This window comes from Mus caroli, unplaced genomic scaffold (genome assembly GCF_978045245.1).
Source record: "Mus caroli unplaced genomic scaffold, Mus_caroli_1 scaffold_9, whole genome shotgun sequence".
Classification (NCBI taxonomy): Eukaryota; Metazoa; Chordata; class Mammalia; order Rodentia; family Muridae; genus Mus; species Mus caroli.
In genome coordinates, this window is record NW_028227264.1 from 10,281,142 (window position 1) to 10,304,727 (window position 23,586).

General features: G+C 42.6%; 1 protein-coding gene across 1 annotated transcript in view; it reads right to left on the reverse strand.

Annotated features, from left to right (window-relative positions):
* Positions 1-23,586, reverse strand: part of Zc2hc1b (zinc finger C2HC-type containing 1B) — a 41,152-nt gene that overhangs the window by 755 nt on the left and 16,811 nt on the right. Inside the window, 2 exon segments of the mRNA XM_085842652.1 lie at positions 12,435-12,543; positions 15,826-15,990. Of these exon segments, the coding sequence (XP_085698778.1) occupies positions 12,435-12,543; positions 15,826-15,990 (274 nt within the window).

The window sequence follows — 23,586 nt, forward strand, 5'->3', positions numbered from 1 at the left end:
TTACAACTGCTGGCTCACACAGATGTGCTTGACAGGCAAAGGGCAGAGGACTCAGCGTACCGATGGCAGGATCCGGGATGCCGCACCTGGCACTCTCTGTCGTCCTCGCTCTGGTACCGGCTTTCGATTCCAACTGTAATTTTTTTTTTAACTCTCTAACTTGTCCCTGTGTCTTGGCCATGGGAACTGTGTGCTTCCAGACCATGTCCCTGGTGTGCCAAAGCTCTCGTCTTTGTTCATCAGCATGTTTAGTTCATCCTAAATGCTTCTCCTTCCTCAAAGTTTCCTGTCTCTCTGTCACTTCAGCCATCAAGCTCCAGGGACAAAGCTGGTCTCTTTGCATTCTCTTCTTGCAGGCTTTGCTGCCCAGTGTTAAATATAGATAGAATGACTGGCTGTTCTCCTAGATGTAACAGACCTAGGAAACAACCATACATAGGAACTTAATGTTGAATAGCGACTCCTCTTGAGCCTCCGTGAGGGTTTGGTAACTTCATGTAACATCACAAGCTCTCTCCAGTGTTAGAGGCTTTCCTGTGTGTGCTGTGATTTCTCATGACTCTAGGAGAAGAAAGACTGATATGCTCCCGTGTCTGGGCTGCTGAGAATTTAGAGGAATGCTACACACGGGAGGTCCTACATGCATCTTTTATTAATGAGAGTTGGGCAGTGTGAGAGCCATAGTTTGAGGAAGTCAAAGTTCAGAAAGGTTTGGGTCTGTTCCCAATGGAGAGAATATTAGTGAAATGACTCTTAGGAAGAACTGAAGCAGTTCTTTACCAGTCTCTCTCTCTCTCTCTCTCTCTCTCTCTCTCTCTCTCTCTCTCTCTCTCTCTCTCTCTCTCACACACACACACACACACACACACACACACACACACACCTGCCACTATGAATAGAATTCACGATTGGCTCTCCCATACCTGTGGCCTTCAGTTTATAAAACTGTAAGCTAAACAAATCTACTTTTCCTCATAGAGTGTCTAGTCTCAGGTTCTCATTATAGTAACTGAAAATGGACTGATACAAAAGTTAACTGCTGGATAGATGAAGGACACTATAGAAGGTCATGAGTTTTAAAAAAAAGAGTAAGACCAATTAGCCTAAGCTACTAATATCAAAGTCTTCCATCTTCCCACCACTTGGTCTCCATAGTCCGAACTTGCATCTTCAGGTTTGGTGGGAAGCACATATCCCTTGTCCATTTGAGCCATCTTGCTACCCAAAGGCACTTTTTTTTTTTTTTTTGACAGTCTTCTGTTGTGTCATGCTATGGCAGAAAACTCAGTGGTAAGAGACCATACTTACACATATGAGGGAGGGTGGAGCTCTCAGACTCTAATCGACTCTCGGAAATCTCCCTCTTGACACAGTCGAACTGGGGAATTAAGTTTCTAAAGCATGAACTTCGGTGGACATATTCTTACCATAGCATTCGCCTTAGCAGGCCCCAGTTCTTGTCCTTTTATCCACAATAAATCCACTCTATGTCAATAGCACTGGTCTTAACTATTTTTTTTTTAAATCTATGTCATAATTCACTCATCAGGCAAATTTCCCCTCTCTGAGAGTCTGTGGAATTAAATGTCACTTGCTTCTAAATGAGACAACCAGACAGGCTTAGGATAAAGGCTCATCTTAATAGGAGGAAAAGGGTTAATTGATTCTTAATCAGTCCCAAATACGAGAGAGGCAATATCATTAAATCTTGAGACCCCAGAATAACCTCTTTTGGTGCTGTGCCTCACATTTTGGACACACCGAAGTAGTGGGTTGGCCCCCAAGGTTTGAAGCAGTCTTACTCATCTGGCTCTGCTCTGCTTGGTCTACCCAAGCAACTCTCATGGCATGGAGTTTCCCCACTGCAGACTTCCTTGACCTGAGTTATGTGCTTATTTATAAGGCCTGCAATGTTAATTTTCACGGTCCATTTGAAGGGTTTACCATCAATGTATGCAGCAGGATCCCATACTCGAAGAATCCCTGTCTGAATCAAAAAGAAAAAAGAAGAAAGTGAGTCCTGGAGGTGAAATGTGACCGATTGTCCCACAGCCTTGCTATGACAGCTAGAGCCGCTCTGGTCGCCATATTGACTGCCTTGCCAGGATGGGTTATGCCCTCAAACTGTCAGTCTAAACAGGCTTTTTATCCCTTTGTCTTATTTTTCTCCCATCAACAAGAACGGTAGCAACCATGTATTCCTGCATTACCTTGGTCTCAGGGGTTACCCTGCCCCCACAGCTCCGCTAAGTATTGCCTTAGGCTGAATTCTTCTGCAGAGCCTATTCCAGTCAGGCAGGCTTCTGCCTGGATCCCCAAGCTGTCGGTGACATCACTTGAAGTCTAGGTAAGCCACCAAGGCATCAGTGGTTTTACAACCACAGAGGTAGATATTGCCAGAGCTCTGGAAGCTTGTGCCTTCCTGCGCGGTGACTGGAGTCACATGCTCCTCCCTACACTCCCTACCTTGAGCCACGGCTAGGACTGCTGAGGGATGATGCACCAGAATTCAGAAAGCAGAGTCCTGAGGTACAGGGCAGTGAATGCTGAAGTCCTGTGGGCACATCTCTGGAAATTCTACACTCAATGTCTTAGCTTGCCTGGAAATTCTCTGAAATACCTTCAGGGTCTTTTGCTGACTTGAGGATTAGAAACCATCTTCTTTGTATCCATTAATCTCTTGAGCAAACAGTTGCTGGGCCACACCCTTTGCAGTCGCTCCCAAAGGCGGGGATCTTTTATTTATTCTATACATGGCCAGGCTGAGAGGTTTCCAAACCCTCCCTTTCTGCTTCCCTTTTAATTATGAATTCCACAGCTAAATCATTTCTGATTTTTTTCTTACTGTATGTGACCAAACTCAGCTGGGTGGAACCTTGAGTTCTTCATGGCTTAGATACCCTTTCTGCCAGACATTTTAGTCTATTGCTTTTAAAGTCTGCCTACCACAAAATTCTAGCATGCAGACAAGCCCTGCTAAGCTCTGTGCAGTTGCATACAAACTCCAATTTCTAATGCCTTTTTCTCATTTCCCTCCGGAACCTAGGTGGAATGGCTGTCTGCTATCTGTACTTCTGCATTTTGAGCACAAGGATTTAAAGTATAGGCAGGTGGTCACACGCCACTTCACAATGGAGGTACATTTCCAGGAGTGTGTGGACATGTAGTTTTGCTGAGCTAATAGCACGGGAATCACTTACATAAACCTAAACCAATCCACGGGATAGTCAGTCACTTGGTGTCCTCTAGGTGAGCTGGAGACTGGTACCTGGTCAGGCTATAGTGGTCAAAGACTAGTGAACAAGAGATGTATGAAGCCATTGCCAGCATAAAACAGCTGCTCTACAATACAATAATTTTTTAATAAACAGGAACACACTCCAAAATAATGCTAAAAAGTATGCTATAAACACACAAATCGGCAACCGAGTTACTTGCTACCACCAGGAAGCACTTTGTGCTATACATTCTGCATGTGCTATACTTTTATATTGTTGTCAGGCAATGGGTTGGCTTAGGTCAGCATCACTGCCAACATATCAATCAGCAGCAGGTTAGGTTACAATCCTAAGGAAGTGATGCCACCATTAGCCAGTTCTCACTTTCAAGTTCAACTGGAAACTTGTGAGACCATCATTATAGATGCAGCATCTTGACCAGCATCCTACTGTGTGGCCCAGGACAGTCATTCCTAAGATTATTTAGGATTTGCCTGGTGTTCTTGTCTCTTAGCCCCCCATCAGAATTAGTCTTCTTCCATCAACAACAATCTAGAGTGTTTCTAGCTTGATTCTCCACATTCTTTCAGCCTCTACCAATTACCCGGCTCTAAAGCTGTATGTGTGCCTCCACAAATGTGTCTTTGATTTTTCTCTGGTTTAGGGTTTTGTTGTTGTTGTTGTTGTTTGGTGCTTCTATAACAGGATGTCTGAGACCAGATTTGTCTAGACTGAGATTTCACTGTTCTGGAGGCTGGGAAGTCCAAGGTGAACTGTCTGCATTTGGCAAAGGACCTTCTTGCTGCAGCACCCTTAGTAGGAGGCCAACTATGTGTGAATGTGATCAAGAGGATCTCTTCCTTCTACATGAAACACAGTTCCAATAACCTGCCCGTTCTCGGAGGAACAGCCTTAACCTATTCTCTAGGATAGAGGACCGATGGTCTCATCACATCTGCAAGGTCCCACCTCTCAGCACGGCCACACTGGGGAGCAGCAGCACAGAGGTTCTCAACTTCCATTGACTAGCCAAGAACAGACATGGCATTCCCTGAGCACTACCAGCTTGCTGTTCTGCTACCTAATGGGCAATAATGGAGTCTTAGAATGAGTGCCCTAGTCAAGAGTGCAGGCCCAAGCCAGGACAGAAGATGTCTGCCTTCTCACTTGCCAGCTCTGCTATCTCTGCATGCTGCCATGATAAAGAAATCATCCAGAGAAACTTCGAGTTTTAATAATAAACCTTACATGCTAGGGTTCCCCCACACACCTTTTTCTGTCTTCTTCTTCTTCTTCTTCTTCTTCTTCTTCTTCTTCTTCTTCTTCTTCTTCTTCTTCTTCTTCTTCTTCTTTCCTCTTTCCAAGCTCACTAGATTAGAGATTAAGGGTCCCAGACATCGAGTGATGAAGTCAGAGTCAACTTTGTACACTGTCACCATCATCTAACCCTGATGAATTAAGAAATATTCCATGTTGACCAATGTGTATTGACCTCAAAATTTACAGAGTGCTTTTTAGTTTTTAAAGCATTATCATATACTCTCTAAAGAAATAAATAGAGAATTAAAAAATATATACAACATGAGTCATTAGAATTTAGAGTGAAGTTTGTTAGTAAAATTTTATTAAATAAATATATATGGCCTGAATTATTTTTTCTCAGTTAAAAGCAAAAATCTACCTTACAATATTATTTCCCAGCTCAGGAGAAACGTAAAAACTTGTAAGATTTCTGGGGAGAAGGCAGACTGAGAAGCACTAGGCATCCCCCATCTCGACCCCCATTGCAAGAGCATGGTCTGCTTGGCAGAACTGCTGTAGAGCTCTGGAGACCAAAATCTTGCCATTCCTAGGAGAAGGCTTGATCTGTAAACACAGATAATTTTTTCAACTTCAACTCTTTTTTTTAAAGAATTATTTATTTTATTTATATGAGTACACTTTCACTGTCTTCAGACACACCAGAAGAGGAAATCAGATGGCATTACAGATTGTTGTGAGCCACCATGTGGTTGCTGGGAAATCAACTCAGGACCTCTGGAAGAGCAGCCAGTGCTCTTAACCACTGAATCATCTCTCCAGCCACCTCAACTCTTAGCAAAGTCACAATTTTACTGTCTCTTCCCATATTCCTAGCTCAGTCTGCCCATGACATGTGGGATCCTGTTCTCTGGTCAGCTGGGGTCTGTGCTCTGACCACTGGCTGGTGTTTCTAATCAAAAGGGTGCAGGCAAAGAGGTAAGTGGCCTCTGACATGACACCTTACTCCGCAGATCCCCCAGGTTGGCTTGATCTCCTATGCTGGCTCTAGGAGATTTTAAAAAGTGAATCCTTTGTTCTTATCTTTTTTTCCTTTTGGGCAATCAAATACTAGAATCGTGGCATTTGAAAGATACTATGTATCCAGGAAAACTGAGAAGTAAGTATGTATTCCTAGAGAAAGGCACAGGATCTGGGAAGAGCTTAGAGCAGTGGTTCTCAAACCTTCCTAACACTGTGACCCTTTAATACAGTTCCTCATGTTGCAGGTGACCTCTATGCATAAAATTATTTTTATTGCTACTTCATAATTGTGATTTTGCTATCGTTATAAATCATAATGCAAGTACCTGCGAGGCAGATGGTCATTAGATGACCCCTGTGAAAGAAAGAGGGTTATGACTCCAAGGGGGTCATTATGCTACCTTAGAGGATCTACTTGTGCTGACCAAGGGCACCAAGGCAGTCACAAGTTTTACAACTCAGCGAACCCCGGGCAAGGAGGAGAAACCCATTTCCAGAGTCATTACACGATTAGATTTGGATATTTAGTTTAAAACAAAGCAGCAACAACAGCTTCTTTTGAGATTTATTTAATGTGCACGAGTGTTGGGACTACATGTATGTACATGTACCATTGCACGGCAGTGTCCACAGAATTCAAAGGAAGGCATTGAATCCGTAACGGGAGTTTCGGATGGTTGTGCGCCTCCAGGTGGGTGCTGGCAACCAAGCCTGGGTCCCCCTCGAGAGCAGAAAGTGTTCTTAAGTACTGGGCCAGTGCTTTATCCCCTGAGTGCCTAGTTTGCAACAAGAAAACCACAAGGTTTACAGTGAAGTAATGCAACATGGTTCCCTCAAAAGGAAAAAAAAAATTAATTAATTGTCCCTGAAAATGTTCTGGTGACAGGCCTTCTACATAGATCTAGTAGACAAAAACTTCAATAACCGTCTTAAAGTGCACAAAGAATCAAAGGAAACCCTGGAAACAGTCAAGAACGTGAAGTACGGGGTGAAAAGAAACAGCCGCAAAGAGACAGAATTCCTGACAGAAACCAAAAATAAATTCTGTAACTGAAAAACAGAACTTAAAAGGGAACATTTTCCTAGAAGGTTTCTGGGACACAGTTGATCAGGGAGAAGGAAGAATTTGAAAATAAGGGATGAGAAATGATCAGTATAGAAAAATCAGGCAGTTAAAATGGTTGAAGGGTTAGGAGAAACGTTTCATTTGGGAACGGTCTGCTTTGCAAGCATGGGCAACACAGTTGGTCAAACACAGACTCTGGGCACTGTTGCGCTCACTTTTCTGCCAGTGCTGACATGGTGGAATCAGACAGATGCCTGAGGCTTGCTGGTCAGCCAGCCTACCCCAGCTGGGGGACCCTGGCTGTGCAAAACCCTATTTCAAACAAACAAACAAACAAACAAACAAACAAACAAACAAACAAACCAAAGAACAAAACAACTAAACAAAACAAAAACAAGTAACACGCGCTCACGAATGTCAATGTACAAAGAGGAAAGAAAATGAAACTGTGTTTAGGGACCTTCAGAAGTGCATCAAGGCAGCTGCATTAGCGATGTGCTTTGGCAAGACACCTGACAGAAGACACTGAAGAAGAACTTTATTTTGGCTTCCCAGGTCTGAGAGATACATACAGTCCATTACGGCAGGGAAGGTGTGGTAACCTGAGTGTGAGCCTGAGAGTGAGTGACAGCTCCAAGAAAAGGTGCCCAGGCAAATACTGGTTGTCTTGTCGCTCAGCGGTCTTTTGACTCAGTGCCCATGGGGTGATGTGACCCACATTAAAGGTGACTCTCTCCTTGCTCACTCAAACCTTTAGGAAAATGCTTTTGTAGATGTCCCCAGAGGTGTGCTTCCATGGTGACTCTAAATAAAGTCAAGTTGATGATGATTAATCATCATGCCGGTGAATGTATGCACTGTGAGAGGGAACATTTATTCTGGATTAAAAGAAAAGAGCCGAGAGGATTAACAACGGCAATGCTTGAAAAAATTCCCCAATTTAATGAAAGTCATAGCTATAAGCACCCAAGAAGTACAACAAACCCCAAGCGAGATGAACTCTAAAGAGTACACTCAGACAAAATCCAACTTCCAAAAGGCAAGGACTCTTGAAAGCAGCGGAGGGAGGGGTATGCCGCATAGAAGGGACTCCTGGGGGTGGGGGGAAAGACCACCTGCGGTTTTCATAGAAACTTTCATGGGCAGAAGACAGTATGTTCAAAGTGTCTTAAAAATAGCCAACTAAATAAACAAGGAAGCATCAGCCAAGAATCTAAAAGTAAGAGAGAAGTGAAGAGATTCCTAGCTAAAAGAATTTGTTATGTTCATCTCGTAAGAATGCTCAAGGGAACATCTCAGAGCGAATTAAGGGACTGTAAGCAGTTACTCAAAACTGAAGAAATAAAGAGGTAGTAGAGGTAACTATGTGGGCAATGATGGAAGTTGGTATCCATACAACTTTAGCTGGGAAGATTTTTCCCCCCAACATAATTTAAGAGAATGATTAGTTTCTGTTTGTGGGTACAAAGTTTCTACAAAAACATAATTCTGTGATATCAAAAAGAAAAAAAGGTGCATGGTGGTGTGACTTGAATCTCAGAACCTAAGAGGCAGAGGCAGGTAGATCTCTGTTTGAAGCCAGCCTTGATTACCTAGGGAAGACACTTTACAATCTGTCCCAACAAACAAAAAAAAGAGGCGGAGCACCGGGCCAACAAGATGGCTTAGTGGGCAAAGTAGTTACAGGCAGGCCTGATGACCGGGGTTTGGTCTCTGGAATCCACATATACAAAATAGATAGATAGATAGATAGATAGATAGATAGATAGATAGATAGATGTAAAAAAATGTCTGGGAAACAGCTATTAAAGGAACAGAAGTCTTTGTACGTTACAGAAGATTCTATAAATTCAAATTAGAGTGTTATGACTTTAGCATGTTGAATGTATTTCTTATGGTAACCACAAAGCTCATAGCTATAAAATGTATATGAAAGAAAATAAGAAAGGAACTTAAATATTTCACTATAAAATTCAACAAGAGGCAAATTAAAAAAGCAATACAGGAAATAAATTAAAAAACAAACCCTAAAGACAAATTGCAAATGAATAGCAAAATGTAGAGGATCCCTCAGCAATTAGTTTACACGTGAATAGAGTAAATGCTTCAATCAAGATCTAGACATGGTCCAGCCAGATGATCCCTACAGCGGACTCATCTTAGACCTAAATAAACAAATAGGTTTGAAAATCAAGGGACAGAAAAGAATGTACTGTAAAAAAAAAGTCATTAAAAAGCTGGGCAGTGGTGGCGCACGCCTTTAATCCCAGCACTTGAGAGGCAGAGGCAGGCGGATTTCTGAGTTCGAGGCCAGCCTGGTCTACAAAGTGATTCCCAGGACAGCCAGGGCTACATAGAGAAACCCTGTCTCAGGAAAAAAAAAATCAGTAAAAAAAAAGAACAAGAGTTGTCATTCGAATGTTGCATGAAATTGACTTGAAATCAAGATGTTTTCAAGAGACAGGAAGGATATTATACATATTAGATTCTTCAAAACATAGGGGAAGGAAACCTAAAAGAATTAAAAGGAAAAATAAACCAATAAAGTTGAAAGCACAACCTACCAAGGCCTATAAAATGCACCAAAGGCAGAGCTACGAAAAATGTATAGCTATAAAGGTTTATGTTAAAATTAAACAAAAACAAAGCCAGGTGTGCTTCCACGCACTTGCAATCCCAGCAGTAGGGTGCAGAGGTGGGGGATCCACTCCAGGTTCAAGGCCAATTTGGCCTGCATACAAAGTTCTAGTCAAGTTTACATAGCAGACTCTTGCTGTATAAAGCCCCTAAATGAAAAAGAAATCAAATCAACAGCCTAATTTGGGAACTCATCTGAAGCAGGACAAACCCTTGCTACTAATTTGCTTCAGCCAGGTTATTTTTTATCACAGCAACAGAAAAGTGTACAAGACAAAGGGTTAATTTTGATTGTTAACTTGGATGCATTTAGAATGACTTAGAGATAGTCAACCTTCTGGGTACACGTTTGAGGGTGTTTGCAGATGGTTTTACTAGGACTAAAGACTCACCCAGAATGGAGAGGCACCATCTACCCAGGCCGAGGGTTTAGGTAATAAAAGGGGACAAAGGGAGCAAGCCAGCTCAGTACATGTGAGCTTCCATGCATAGCTTCATCTGCTTCGTGGCCACCATGATGAGAGCTTATCTTCTATGCCCCGTCCTCAAACGTATGTCTAGATACCTCTAAACCAAACAAATTCTTCCTTCCTTAATTTGGTTCCGTTGGGCATTAGTTTATCACAGAAGAAAATACAGCAACAAATTAAAAGTGGGAATGACTTGAGTAGACATGTCCCCAAAGATGATCTGTTAATGGTCAAAAAGCACGTGAAAAGTTTTTCTAAGTATCATAAATCATGAAACAAATACACATCAAAATAACAATGACATCACTTTATAGATTAGGACTGCCCCCTCCTCCCCCCACCCCCAATTTGGTGGAGATATGGAAAAATGGGCCTATTTCTTGAACAATGTTAGTAGGTAGAAATGTAAAATTGTACAGCTGGCATAGAAAATATTATCGTGGTCTTTCAAAAATGTAAAAACAGATCTAGTATATGACCCAGCAATTTTGCTTCTGAGCATCTATTCCAGGAGTTGAAAGTTCAGATCTCAAGGGACCCACTGCACATGGATGGATGAGTAGATTCATACCCACAGAGACACACATGCACACAACACACACAGACACACAGAGACACAGACACACACACATACACACACATACACACATACACACACACACACAGAGCAATGTTAAGCCTTAAAAAGGAAGATAATTCTAACATATGGCACAGAATGGCCAGACCTTGAGGACATTATACTAAGTAGAAAATCTAGTCACAACAATAGAAATGCTGTATGGCTGTGGATATAACTGGAAGAGACAAGACTGTAGAGACAGTGGCTGCCAGAGACCAAGAGAAGAGACAATGCAAAGTTAATGTTTGATGGGTACACACTTTCATTTTCAGAGAATGAAAAAGCCATACACCCAGCTACTGGGGAGGCTGAGGCAGGAAGATCCCAAATTAGAGGACCACATGGATCATGGTTTCTACAGAATGAGTTCAAGTCTAGTCTGGGTCACTGAGTGTGTCTCTCAAAAGAAAAAGGCAAAATAAGGCTGGCAAGATGGTTTGTCAAGTAACAGTGCTTGCTGTTTGATCCCTGGGGCCCACATGATAGAAAGAGAGAACTGACTCTGTAAGTTGTCCTCTGACTCCCAGAGGAGTGTCATTGGCATGTGCGCATGCACACGGTCTAAATAAATGCAATTTAAAAGAAGAAAGAGAGATGGAGATAGATCAGTGATAGGACACTGGCTCAGAATGAGCAAGGACCCAGGTCTCAGTCTCAGGACTGGGCAGGTGACAACAATAGAGGCAGACATGATGAATGCATTTAATATCACTGAGCTATATATTAAAACAGTTAAGATGGTAAATGTATGTAAAAATTGGGAAAAATGAAAAAAAATAATAAAAAAATACAAACCATAATATGACTGAAACAAAACCAAAGAGACAAAAAACTCTGACTACGGTTTGTAAGGCTGTGCAGATAGTTTTAAAATATCAACTTTGTTTTGTTTTTGTTTTTGTTTCCCGTGTCTGCGGTATATGTGTATGCATTTTGTTTGTGGCGTATATGCACATTTACATGTGTGGGTGCATACACCTATGCTTATATGCATATGGAAATCGAGGGATGGTGTCAGGTAATTCTCCATCTTATTGAGACAGGGTCTCTTGTGGAACCCCGGAGCTAGACTGACATCCAGAAAGCTCCAGCAGTCTTCAAACACTTTCTCCCAGGGCTCTGGGGTTATGCACCTGGCCACTCCCAGCTTTTTACTGGGAACTGGAATGTTCACGCTGGTGCAGCAAGCCTTTTACCCACTGAACCATTCCCCAGGACTCTATTCAGGTTTCAGTCCTGTGATAAACCACTCAAAATAAACAGCAAACCTTCTTGGTATTACCACTGGGGCTGAGACTGGCTAGTACTTTCTAAACATGTCTACTGCCCGGAAGTGATGCCGTGGCTGTGAAATAACACATACTGTCTGAACAGTGCATGCTGGCAAGTGATATCAAAGCACCAGGTAAGAGTAGCAGGAATAGAGGGAACCTGAGAAAGGGACCAGGGAAATGGGGGAGTGGGGAAGAGGAGAGGGAGCGGGAGGGACATCAACCAAAACAAAGTGTATACGCAAATACCATAGGGCACTGTGTTCCTTTGTAGGTTGACTTTATAAAAATGCATGTTGGGCATGTTTGTTGTGCAGCTTACGTGGGGTAGAGAGCACAGCAGTATATAATCCGGCCTACTGGTTTCTAGCCACTCCCTTAGAAAGGCCATCCCCTTTGAGCCTCAGTCTCCTTTTCTGTAGGTGACAACATTAACTACCACATAGAGGCTCAGTGGGAGGCACAAGGCCAGGATCATGATGGTGGCTTATGCTTGCTGCCACTCTGATGAAGTTATTCATTTGTACACCTGACATGTGACTTTTCAATCCCAGTCTTTTCTGTTTTAGCAGACTGGAGAGCAAGCGCAGTGGATCCCTGCTGCTCTAATCAAACAGAACTTCCCACATGGTCAGAGTGGCACAATCAGGATAAGAAATATTCCCTCTAGACCAATAAGCTTCAACCACAAGCAAACCCACACATAGTTTTCTGCAGCAGCAGCAGCAGCAGCAGCAGCAGCAGCAGCAGCAGCAGCAGCAGCAGCACGGGATGTCATTTTCAAATTTACTGATCACCAGCAGATCATCTTGGCAGAATGGAGGCTCTGCTCCCATGACTTGACAACGCATGGTGCCTGCTCTGACTTACTTGAGCTAGCCATGATGTCATTCTTGGTCTCCACAGTTCTGCTCTGCTGCAGGGCACCCACAGCATTCATAACCGTTGGTTATTTTTTGAGACTTGCCCGGGCCTTACACTACAGTTAGAAAGAGAAATATTTTAACCCTGGGTACCGAGCCTGAAGTAAACTTGTATTCACCCAACCAGCAGAAGGTTAGAGTCATCATATGGACTCTTTCACCCCGAGGAAGGAGACACATACTCTTCACCTCAGTTAGCCTAGACCCCGGTCTTCTGCTGATGCTCGAAGGCACAGTTTGGGCTTGAAGCATTCAGTCGATAAGCAATCCTTGGGGTTGATGGTAGTCAGGTTAGTCTATAAAATCAGTTGTGGGAGGACGGAATAAATCATTTAATGTCAGTAGGGATATGGTTATGGAATATTTTTATTTTTCTTTACACTTGAAGAAGGCTTGGTTTTCTAAAGAGAAGAGAAAAAAACCAGAGATTGACAGGCAGCATATGTTTTAGGTGTAGAATTCCAATATCCCCAGACCCTTGCTAGTCCCACAGAACAGCTGCAGACTGCACAGATGGAAACAAGACGAAGACAAAAGCCTGCTGAGGAGCCCCTCTTAGCCTGCTGCAGCTCTCCCTCTAGGCCTATGGGAAATACAGCACAAAGACAATCTGATATTGAAGTAAAGCTCTCACCACTTGGAGGATTATTGTGATAATACAAGCAGGCAGATCATCTGTCCTCAGCCAGCTAAAATATTATTCTTTTGGCTGTTATTATTATTTTGTGTGTAGAGGGTGTGTGTACATGTTCAAGGTGCTGTTAGTGTCTGCCCAAGCATGTGGAGGTCAGAGGAAGATGTGGGCTATCTTTTTTATATTTTGGGTTGTGAGCCTAGCCTTTAACGACTGAGCCATCTCTCCAACCCTATGGGCTATCTTTTTTTATTGTCATCCACCTTACTTTTTGAGACAGGGTCTTTCATTGAACTGGAAGCTCGCTGTTTTGGCTACCTGGCTGTCTTTGCTCCCAGTGCTGTGATTATAGACATGTGTGGCTATAATTGGCGTTTATGTGCTGGTGACTTGAATTCAGGGCCCTTCCTTTCACAGCCAACGTTCCCACTGGGTCAGTTCTCTAGCCCCCAGTGGCTTATTTTCAGAGGCCCATATTGGTCTCTTCTGATTAAGGGCATGACAGTTGATTCTGTTTGAAATAGAAACACATCCTGGCCTGGTCACCAGCAGTCCTGCAAGCCCAAAACAAACCCTCCCTTCTTGTTCCATTTCTGAACAAGCTTCACTCTTAGGCAAGGTCCCAGAGTGGTGGCATTGGCACTTGGGGAGCAAACACGGCCATTCAGACAGCAAGCAATGGAATTCAGGGAGCAAGCAAGCTCCACTCTGTGCTCCCAGTCACCACTAAGCTCTGGAAAAAAGGGAGAGGAATGGGGCCAAGTCACTGGTTACACTCAGGATAGCCAGCTGGCCTTTTTCACAAATAAAAACTACTTCTGTTTGCTGGTTCCCTTCACCCTCTTTGGCCCCGAATACTAATACTGGCAAGCTCCGTGGAGTGGATAGAACCATCTGTGATAATAACAGTTGCTGGTACTGCTGTTCCGGGTGGAAGAAGCGCTGAAGATACAGACTTCTCCACACTTAGGTTGGATTCAAGCCTAAAGCTGCCAGAGTCCTTCAAAATTGTGATTTTCAAGACCAGCAAGAGCAAAGGGCTTTTGGAAAGGGAAAGGACAGCCAAGGAACCTTCTGGGCCAGCCCCTTACTCCCAACAACTCCTGCAGTTATGGGGGATTAGTGTTATTTACAGGCGAAAGTAAATCTCAAACCTTGCCTACAAATAACCAATCATACAATGACAATGGAAAATAGAGCCCTCACCACCAACCACCGAGTACCCCAAACTATCTCAGCTTGGAAGACTGACTCTAACTTGCATTCACCACCTGCCCAACACACAAGCATCCTCCTTCAGGTTTAGAACAGTTCTAACCCAAAGCCAAGTCATCAGAAGCCCTCCAAAGTTAGAAGCATTTTGACCACCAGCATGTCACAAGTTAAAACTTTCTGCGCATTTCCTCACGTGATGTATTGCAGTTGAAACACAGGTGCATGGAAAGCTTTGTATAAATTACCTTCAGTCCACGTCTTAAGCGTACACACGTGTGAATGTGTGTGTGTGTGTGTGTGTGTGTGTGTGTGTGTGTGTATGTATCTGAAATATTTCTGGTCCCAATCATTTTAGATATGGGATTTTCAGCCTGTACTATTATCTGTGTAGACTCTAATGCCCAGTTTTATTTTAGTGCCAATTATTTTTCAGGTTCATTAATGAATGGTTCATGCCATTCTCCCCTCCCTCCAGGAGCCCTTATTAGTCTGCCACTGTGTGTTCTTCCTGGTCTCCCTCTGTTGACCTTGGACAGTGACTGCAAAAAGTCCATTGCACGCCACTCTGTTTTCCCCTACTGAGTTCACATCTACCCTACCTATGATAACACATGAAGCTACTAATAAAAAAAAGGCAATGGAAAAGCCAATGCTGCTAGGCACGGTGGCACAGTACTTGGGCAGCAGAGGCAGGCAGATTTCTGAGTTTGAAGACAGTCGGCCTGGTTTACAGAGGAAGTTTCAAGACCGCTAGAGCTATTCAGAGAGACACTGTCTCATTTAAAAAAAAAAAAGCCAGAAGCCGTGGGAAATGGGTAAAAGGGGGAACACAGCTGCCTGGCTTCCCAGAAACTTTCCTGTTCCTGCTCCCAGGCTCTCGGGCTTGGTTGTTCCCAGATCTCCGAGCATCTGTGCAACCCATCCTTTCATCCTCCAATCTTAACTGGCTTGAACCATAACCCCCTACATCTGTTGCCTTTGTTGCTCCATCTTGTCAATCCCCATCAGAGACTGTGTTTCTGGTTAATGCCTCAGGCCATAAACTAGACTTGTTGTATATCTCATCCCTCCCCCTTCGCCTCTACACATCAGAACTCAACCCGCCAGGCATCATCTTGGCAACCCTGTTCCCACCCAGACCAGTTCCACTGAGTCATAAGCCTTTGCTGGGTGGGTTAGGCTGATAAATACCACGGGATAAGCCCGGTATTAGCATAATACCACAGAGACATTCTTTTGATACTGAAGTCTTCATCCTGAGATGCTTCAAACACTTAAAAATAAGTTTTTATTTTTCCCTGTAACACCCAAAGGTGCTTCAAGCCAGAAGTAGACAACTCCCATGGAGATGAATGCTAACGATCAGCTTTCTGATCCTCGTGCTCCTGAGGATGGACACTTGAGCACACTTGAGCTCCTTGGCAGGTCCTACCTATCTGCCCCAGGCATGCAAGGACACAAAGCTCAAATCAGGAGAAGAGATATTTACCTGAGCTCTGGCTGCCAGTCTGGCTGCCATTTGGATTGGATCAAAGACGGGTCGAGAGGTCTGATTTTTGCAGAAATTAATATGTCGTTGGGCAGCGGTTTCGTTAAACCTCCTCATACAATAAGGGCATTGAATATAATCTGGATGTGAACAGACCAACAAACCCTGATTAACACTGCAAAAACAACTGTGGAATGAAACTATCTGAAATGGATTAATAGGCTGTAAACTACTGTAGCACTGAAGAACAAGGTCCCAGACTGTGGTCTGAAGTGGCCTAAGCCAAAAGGGGAAGCCTAAATAAAGACATGGCGGGGGGTGGGGGGAGCACTCTCTAGGCATGTATTTCAACTAAGAACACCCCTTTAAAATGTTTGCATAATATCTTTTTTTAGATAATAGATTAATTATATTTAGGAACTTTAAAATTGCGGCTGTGTGTAGAGGCTGACATCACAGCAGACTAACTTTAATGGTAAGAATGTTCATGGGTGACCCACAAGAAGCCCAGGGGAGGTACTAGTTGAGGCAGAAGGTGGTTCAGAGTTATAGAGTTATAGAGAGTTATTATTTAATTTCAAAATGTGGGTTTGGGGGGTATGAGGTTGGGCTCCAATATCATAGTCATTAGCAACAAGAATGTATTTTTGCGGTGGCTAGGGTTTTTTGTTTTTTTCTTCATTTACACGAGGAGGCAGACGCCATACTTGGGAAGGGGCAATGCATAAAGACAGTAGGAGAAGAGCGGATAGGGGGTGAAAAGTTAAAGAGCAAGTGGGGAAGGCTGGTGGGAAAGTAGCTTTAGAAATAGCTTCAGTTTCCCAGGCCGCTTCTAGCGATCCTAGCTCATCTGTGGTTCTGGGTAGCACCTTGTCAAATGTTCTTTCATGTTTTATTATCAGATATAACTGGCTAGTGAAAGACATGGGAATGGAGAAAGAGCGAAGGTCGCCTTGTAATGTGGAGATTCTCATAAGCAGCCTCAGGTCTCTGCCTATCTTCTCTAAGCACGCAGGGATTAGGGTCAGCTTTGTTCTTGACTTAGACATCTTTAGGGGATGTGGGTGACATCAAGAGTTTCTTCCCAGAAAGGGTCTGAGCTGCATCACCCTTGCACTTTAGGATGGAAGTTTACATTATTGAATAGTCAAAATTCCTACACATAAAGCCATGCATGTCTTGAGAGAGAAGTTCTTTTATTTATTTTTTTAGCCCTATTTTAAGCCCTATCTTTAAGCAGTTTGCAGAGTTTTCTATTTGAAAAAAAATTTCTTCCTAAACATACTCCTCAAATGTAAAAATTATAAACATTTAGAGATGATCTAGTGGTCACTCTGGAATCCAGTACTAATCATTCATTCAATGCCTACCATAGGCCACACGTTGATTTTTACATGAAGATGCAATGTCTCTGCAGACAATGAATGTATATTTGAATGCAGAAACAAAAAATGAAAATCTCACCCAGTGATAAATGGCTTAAAAAAAAAACCAACCCAAGCACTGGACAGCATTAAGAAATAATGATGAGCTTACTTCTAGGGCCTGTCTGACTGGTTTTGGGCCCAAGTTCTTCACTTGTTATTCATTTGAACTTGGACGAGTTGCTCAACTTAGATAGGCCCCCATCTCCTCAGCACAACCATATCGCCCATTTCATCAGGGTGTTGTGAAAGTTCATAGATAATCCACACGAGGGTTTGGTACCACAGGAAGGGTGGGACATAGGAGAATGTTATAAATGCTGGCGCTTGCTGTATGGAAACAGGTCCAGCAAGCATAGGCTTCCAACTTCTAAACAAAAGAGCAACTGCTCAGAAACTAGAAAGAGCCAAGACAATTCAGGACTCACCGTGCTGTAGAAAAACTATGTAGAAATGGACATTCATCATAGTAGCTATTTCTTGCTTTTCCCAGGTGGGAGATTGAGTCTTAGAGCAGACACACTGATCCTATAAAACCTACTCAGGTCAGTTGAAGACAATGATTTAGCATTGGAGCTGAATTCCATTAGTCCCTCCATTCATGTCTGCTTTTCTGTGAGCTTCTAATTGCATACCACTAAGGAGGCAACAAGGTTTGAATATATTTTCCTGCCAACCAGTCTCTGAGATAATGAGGCAAACATACTTCCCAATTAGTAAGGGGGCACTAACTGCCCTGAGACCCCCAGGAGGAACAAGCAGCCTGGGTATGGGGGTGTAGAACAGAGTTGGAGAAGACCCTGTGGCTGAGTCCTTGGGGTTGCTGTTTGAATTTACATCGAGTCATCTGAACATGGTGTGTCACAGCTACACATCTATCCTATTTATCCTAGTCTCAGACTGAATAATCCTTTTCCTTTATTAATTGTGAGCTCACAAAACTTACTGTGTCCTGTTTATCTCTATTGGAAATAATTTCAAAGCCTAGAGGACCAATTATTGCACCACTGATGGCGAGTTCAAAAACTGGACCACAGAAGGATTCTGGTAGGAAAGGTGGTTGCCAGATCTCCGGTAAGGTAGAAGGATAAAAAGTATTCTCCAAGAAAAGATTACCCTGAGGGCCTTGACAGCCTAAGGAATGCCGACCAGCATGCTAAGGACCACAGAATGATCGCAATCCTAAGTATTGTATCTCGGCACTCCTACAAAGCCTTGCAATGATATGGAGATGTGAATCTTTAGCAGATGTGGATAAGCCAGTAAGAACTAGAGTAAGTATATACATACAGGTCATGAAGACTGAGATCTAGAAATGAGGACTCATCCTGGTAAGTAAAAGGAAATGGCTTGCAAATTCCTCATGCTTATTAGGTCATAGTATAGATAAATCTTTCCTCATATATGCATATAAATTCTCTAGCACATGAGCCTACGAATTCAGGTTAACGCAATGTCTTCTCATAAAGAACATAATCAAATTGCAAGGAGAATATGCTACTGTGAAGTATTGTTTGGTGATTATTGTTAGTAAGGAATTTAATTTTAAAAAAATTGTATTTTAGCATAAAAGTCCAAAAGGAAGAAAATTAGTAGAGTGTGTGATGAGTTCTGTGAGGGCAATCGTTTTTAGAGTAATAACAATCGTGTAATTTTAGAGCCCACTGAGTAAGGAAAGAAGACCACAAAGCACATCCAACATGGCTTGACTTCATTGAAGTACCTGTAAGTCAGTCATCAGTGCGCAGCTTCTGAGGTCGAAACAGAGCTGTTTCTCGTAAGAGACATGTTTTGTTCTGTGGTGATGACTCACACAGCAAAACAGTTACCTAGCAAGTACAATGAACCGAGTTTGATGTCCCAAGCCCACATTACAGTGCTGTGCACGGTGGCACACGCTAGTAATCCCAACACTGCCTGTGAGTGTGCAGAAAGGATCCCCGGGGCTCACTGGCTGCAGTTCTAATCTAATCAGTGAGCTGCTGGCCAGCTCAAGAGAGGTGGATGGTGTCCCCCAGGGCAACAGGTGAGTTTATTCTCCGTCTTGCATAACCACATAAGCACACCAACACAAACACATATGCACACACAAGGTATGTTTTCTCTGATACTTTGTTACTAACTTGGTAGACATAGATCTTTGCATTAAACACATTAAGAAGATACATTATTTTAAGCTACATTTTCATTAATATGCAGAAAAATAAAGCAGTTATTAAGATTATTTTCTGGTATAGCAAATGATTTAAGTTCTCCGAGGTAGTCCCTATGTGCTTACGCTGTGGTTTGCTTTTAGACTTTTGAAGTGAACTTTTCGGAAGATTAATTTATATAATAAAATGCATTTGTTTTAAGTGGGGAGTCTGTGCATCTTCACAAATACACATATTTGCGTAACCACCCCAATTAAAGTAAAGAACATTTACCCCTAATTTTTTTCTCATGCCACATTCCAGACACAATTCTCCAAATGCAGCCCCAGTCAATTACCAGGGGCTTGTTTTCCTGTTGCCATAGACAAGTCTTACTTGCTCTGTAATTTCCATAATAGAGAATCCATCTTGCTCATGTCCAGTGGTTCTGTTGAATAGAGTCATTTGTATCACTTCACAGCTCGTTTTCCTTCCTGCCAGTTGATGGACATCTTCAGTTGTTCCCTGGCTTATGTTCCATAAGTAAGTGTGACTATCAGACTATTTTATGGGTAGATTTTAATCCTTTGCATAAATGTCTGGAAGTAGGATTGCTATATAGGCTCACATGTGCTTAAGGAAACAGAACAAAGGGACTGCCTTATTTTATCTTTTCATCAGCGGTATATGTGATGTTTAGGCGCTACACATTCCAACCAAAGGTCAATGTTGTCGGGGTTTAATTTTAGTCATACGAGTTGAATGTTGTGCTCTTGATGTGACACAACCTAGGAACATCCGAGAAGACAAGCCTTCAAATGAGAAAATGCCTCTATCAGATTGCCCTGTAGACAAGACTGTGGGTCTCTCTTTTTTTTTTTAAAATTCATGATTGATGTGGGAGGATTCTGCTCACTCTGGGCAATGCCACTTCGATATAGGCGGTCCTGGGTTGTATAAAAGAGCCACACCAAGCAACTAAACAAACAAAACCAATCTGAGTCCTCCACGGAGATTAGCATTCTTCTATGGTTCTGATTCAGTTCCTGCCTCAGTTCCTGTCTCGAGTTCCTGTCCTGACTTCATCCAACAATGATAGACTGTAATTGGAATATGTAAGCCCAATAAACCCTTTCCTCCTTAATATGGTCCTGGTCAGTAGTTTTTTTTTTCCCCAGCAATAGAATATAAAATAAAACAGAAAATCATACAAGGGACTGGGCTACTGCTTTGACAGACCTAATGGTGGTGTTTGGGGAAGGACTGTGGAATTGGAACTTTGAGCTGGAAAATCCATTGAGTGTTCAAAGTTTAATGGGCTATTCTGCCAGAGCTTGGAAGATAAGGATATCTTGAGAAATGCAGACAACAGAGGCCTGGCTTATAAAATTTCAGAGGAAAGCAAAAACTACCAGAAGTATAGATACGGTACGTTTGAATTGAGAATCTGGGGTTTCTGGCCCTTGGGGGCTAAAGAATAATCTACGATTAGCAAGAGAGCAGAAGCACTGAAGTGATACAGTTATTTACTGGGACAATTGATACCGAAACCAACATCATCTTCTGGAGAGTGTTTCCTCAGGGTCAGCTCACAGAAGCTGTGGTCCAGAGGGGACTAAACTGTATCTCAAGCTGGCAGCAGAACTTGGTAATGTGTAAGAGTCTCCTACATTGGAACTTATTTTGGAAACTGCAGGGTTAAGGTGTCATGGACAGAAGCTGAGGCTTGGCCCTGAGAACCCAGGAGAGGCCATTGGTTGAGAAGGTACAGCCGCAGTTACAGTGGAGACCCCAATATACTGCAGATGGCAGGGCTCTGGGAATTCCACAAAAGACAGTGGGAGGTGTGGCGTGGAGCCTGTCTGTCCAAACACAGTGTTTGTGCTCACAGTGGATCTGCTTCCACACTTTGGAGCCTAGAAGATCATGAGCAAGTGCTAGATGTTAGGCTCTGAAGTTTGAAAGTTAGACGCGTTTTGCTTGAGTCTGATCCTGGTTCTTCCCTCTGTGAATTATAAAGTATGTAACTTATTTGGGATTTTCCAGGAGTCCGTAGTTGTGAGACTTTGAATAGCCATAGAAGACCGAACTTTTAAAGTTATATACTATGCTTCATATTGCGACATAAACATGAGATCTTAGAATAAGCAACAAAGTCAAGATTATGGCTTAATAATAATGTATTTATGTGTCACATTGACAAGAGTCAATTTTGCTGTTCTTTGTTGTTGTTCTTTCTTCTCTTCTTTTCTTTCCTCTTTTCTTTCTTTCTTCCTTTCTTTCTTTTCTTTTCTTTCTTTCTTCCTTCTTTCTTCTTTCTTTCTTTCTTCTTTCTTTCTTTCTTTCTTTCTTTCTTTCTTTCTTTCTTTCTTTCTTTCTTTCTTTCTTTCTTTTCCAACTTGATAGATAAGCTAGGGGATATCAAGGAAGAGGAGAAATGTAATTGTGAAAAAAAAGTCTCTATCAGATCGGCCTGTAGGCAAATCTATGGGGGCATTTTCTTGGTTAATGTGGGATTAATATGGGAGGGCCCAGTTTATGCGGGTGGACTCACCCCTATGTAGTCCTGAGTTGTATTTTTAAAAAGCAGGCTGAGTGAGCTGTGGGGAACAGGCCAGTAAGCAGCTTTCTTTATGGCTCCTGTTTCAGGTCTTGCCTCTAGCCTCCTGCTTCAGCGATGAAATATAACCTGTAAGATGTAATAATACCCCATCCTTCTCGAGTTTCCTTCCCTCATCATGTTTATCACAGCAACAGAAAGCACACTAGAAGAATAAGTAGTGGCCCTTCGTGTGGCCTTATTTTGGACAGTGTAAATAATACTTTTTTCACATGCTTGCCATGTTATCGCATAGCTCGATGCGTCCCTTGGCCTTCTCTGGTGAATTATAAGTGTTCTTTATACAGTCTTAATGTGAGCCCACTGAGAGGCAATGGTGTACGCCTTTGAGATAGGTTCTGACTTTGAAGCCTAGGCCTTAACTTGGAATCCACTTGCCTGAGGGCTGAGATTGCATGCTTGTGTCACCACTTTAAACAGCTTTCAGCTTTATTAATCTTTGTTGACCAAGATTTATTTACCTTTTCTCCAATTTTAGTAGTTACTATGTGTAAGTCAATGATCTATTTTGAATATTTTTAAAGATTTATTTATTTATTTATTTAATGTACATGAGTACACTGTAGTTGTGAGCCTTGATGTGGTTGTTTGGGAATTGAATTTAGGACCTCTGCTAGCTCCGATAAACCCCCACTTGCTCCGATCAGCCCCACTCACTCTGGCCCAAAGATTTATTAATTATTATAAATAAATACATTGTAGCTGTCTTCAGACAGCACCAGAAGAGGGCATCAGATCTCATTGAGGGTGATTGTGAGCCACCATGTGATTGCTGGAATTTGAACTCAGGACCTTCGGAAGAGCAGTCAGTACTCTTACCAGCTGAGCCATCTCGCCAGCCCTGAATTAATTGTTATATGAAGCATAAGAGTTTATTTTTTTCATATAGATGCCAAAATTTTCCCAGCCATATTTGTTGATAAGACTTCTGTTTCCTTCAATTAATTAACCTGGCACATTGTCTTGGGGTTACTACTGCTGTGATAAAACACCATGACCAAAAAGCAAGTTGGGTAGGAAAGGGCTAATCTGGCTTATACTTCGACGTCAAAGTTCACTATCAAAGGCAATCAGGGCAAGAACTCAAACAGGGTAGGGACTTGAAGGCAGGAGCTGATGTAGAGGCCATGGAGGAGTGCTGCTTACTGGCTTGCCCCTTACACCTTGCTTAGTCTGTTTTCTTATAAAAGCCAGAACTACCAGCTCAGGGGTGGCCTTCCCACACCAATCCTTAATTAAGAAAATGCACTACAAGGGGAGCATTAACCCACAGCCTTAATCCCAGCAGCACTCGTGAGGCAGAGGCAGAGGCAAGCACGTTTGAGGCCAGCCTAGTCTACTTAATGAGTTTCAGGACAGCCCAAGCTACATAGTGAGACCCTGTCTCAAGCAAAACCAAACAAACAAATTCACTGTGATTCCTGACACCAAGAGAGTCTCTGTTTCATAAGTTTCCTCCCAACCTGGCTTGTCTATTCCAGAGCCTTTCAGTTTGCACGTTTTCAGAGTTAGCTGGTCGACGCCTACTTAGCAAAGAGGAGTTGCAGCTATTTTTATTGGAATTAAATTGAAACCATAGAGAAAT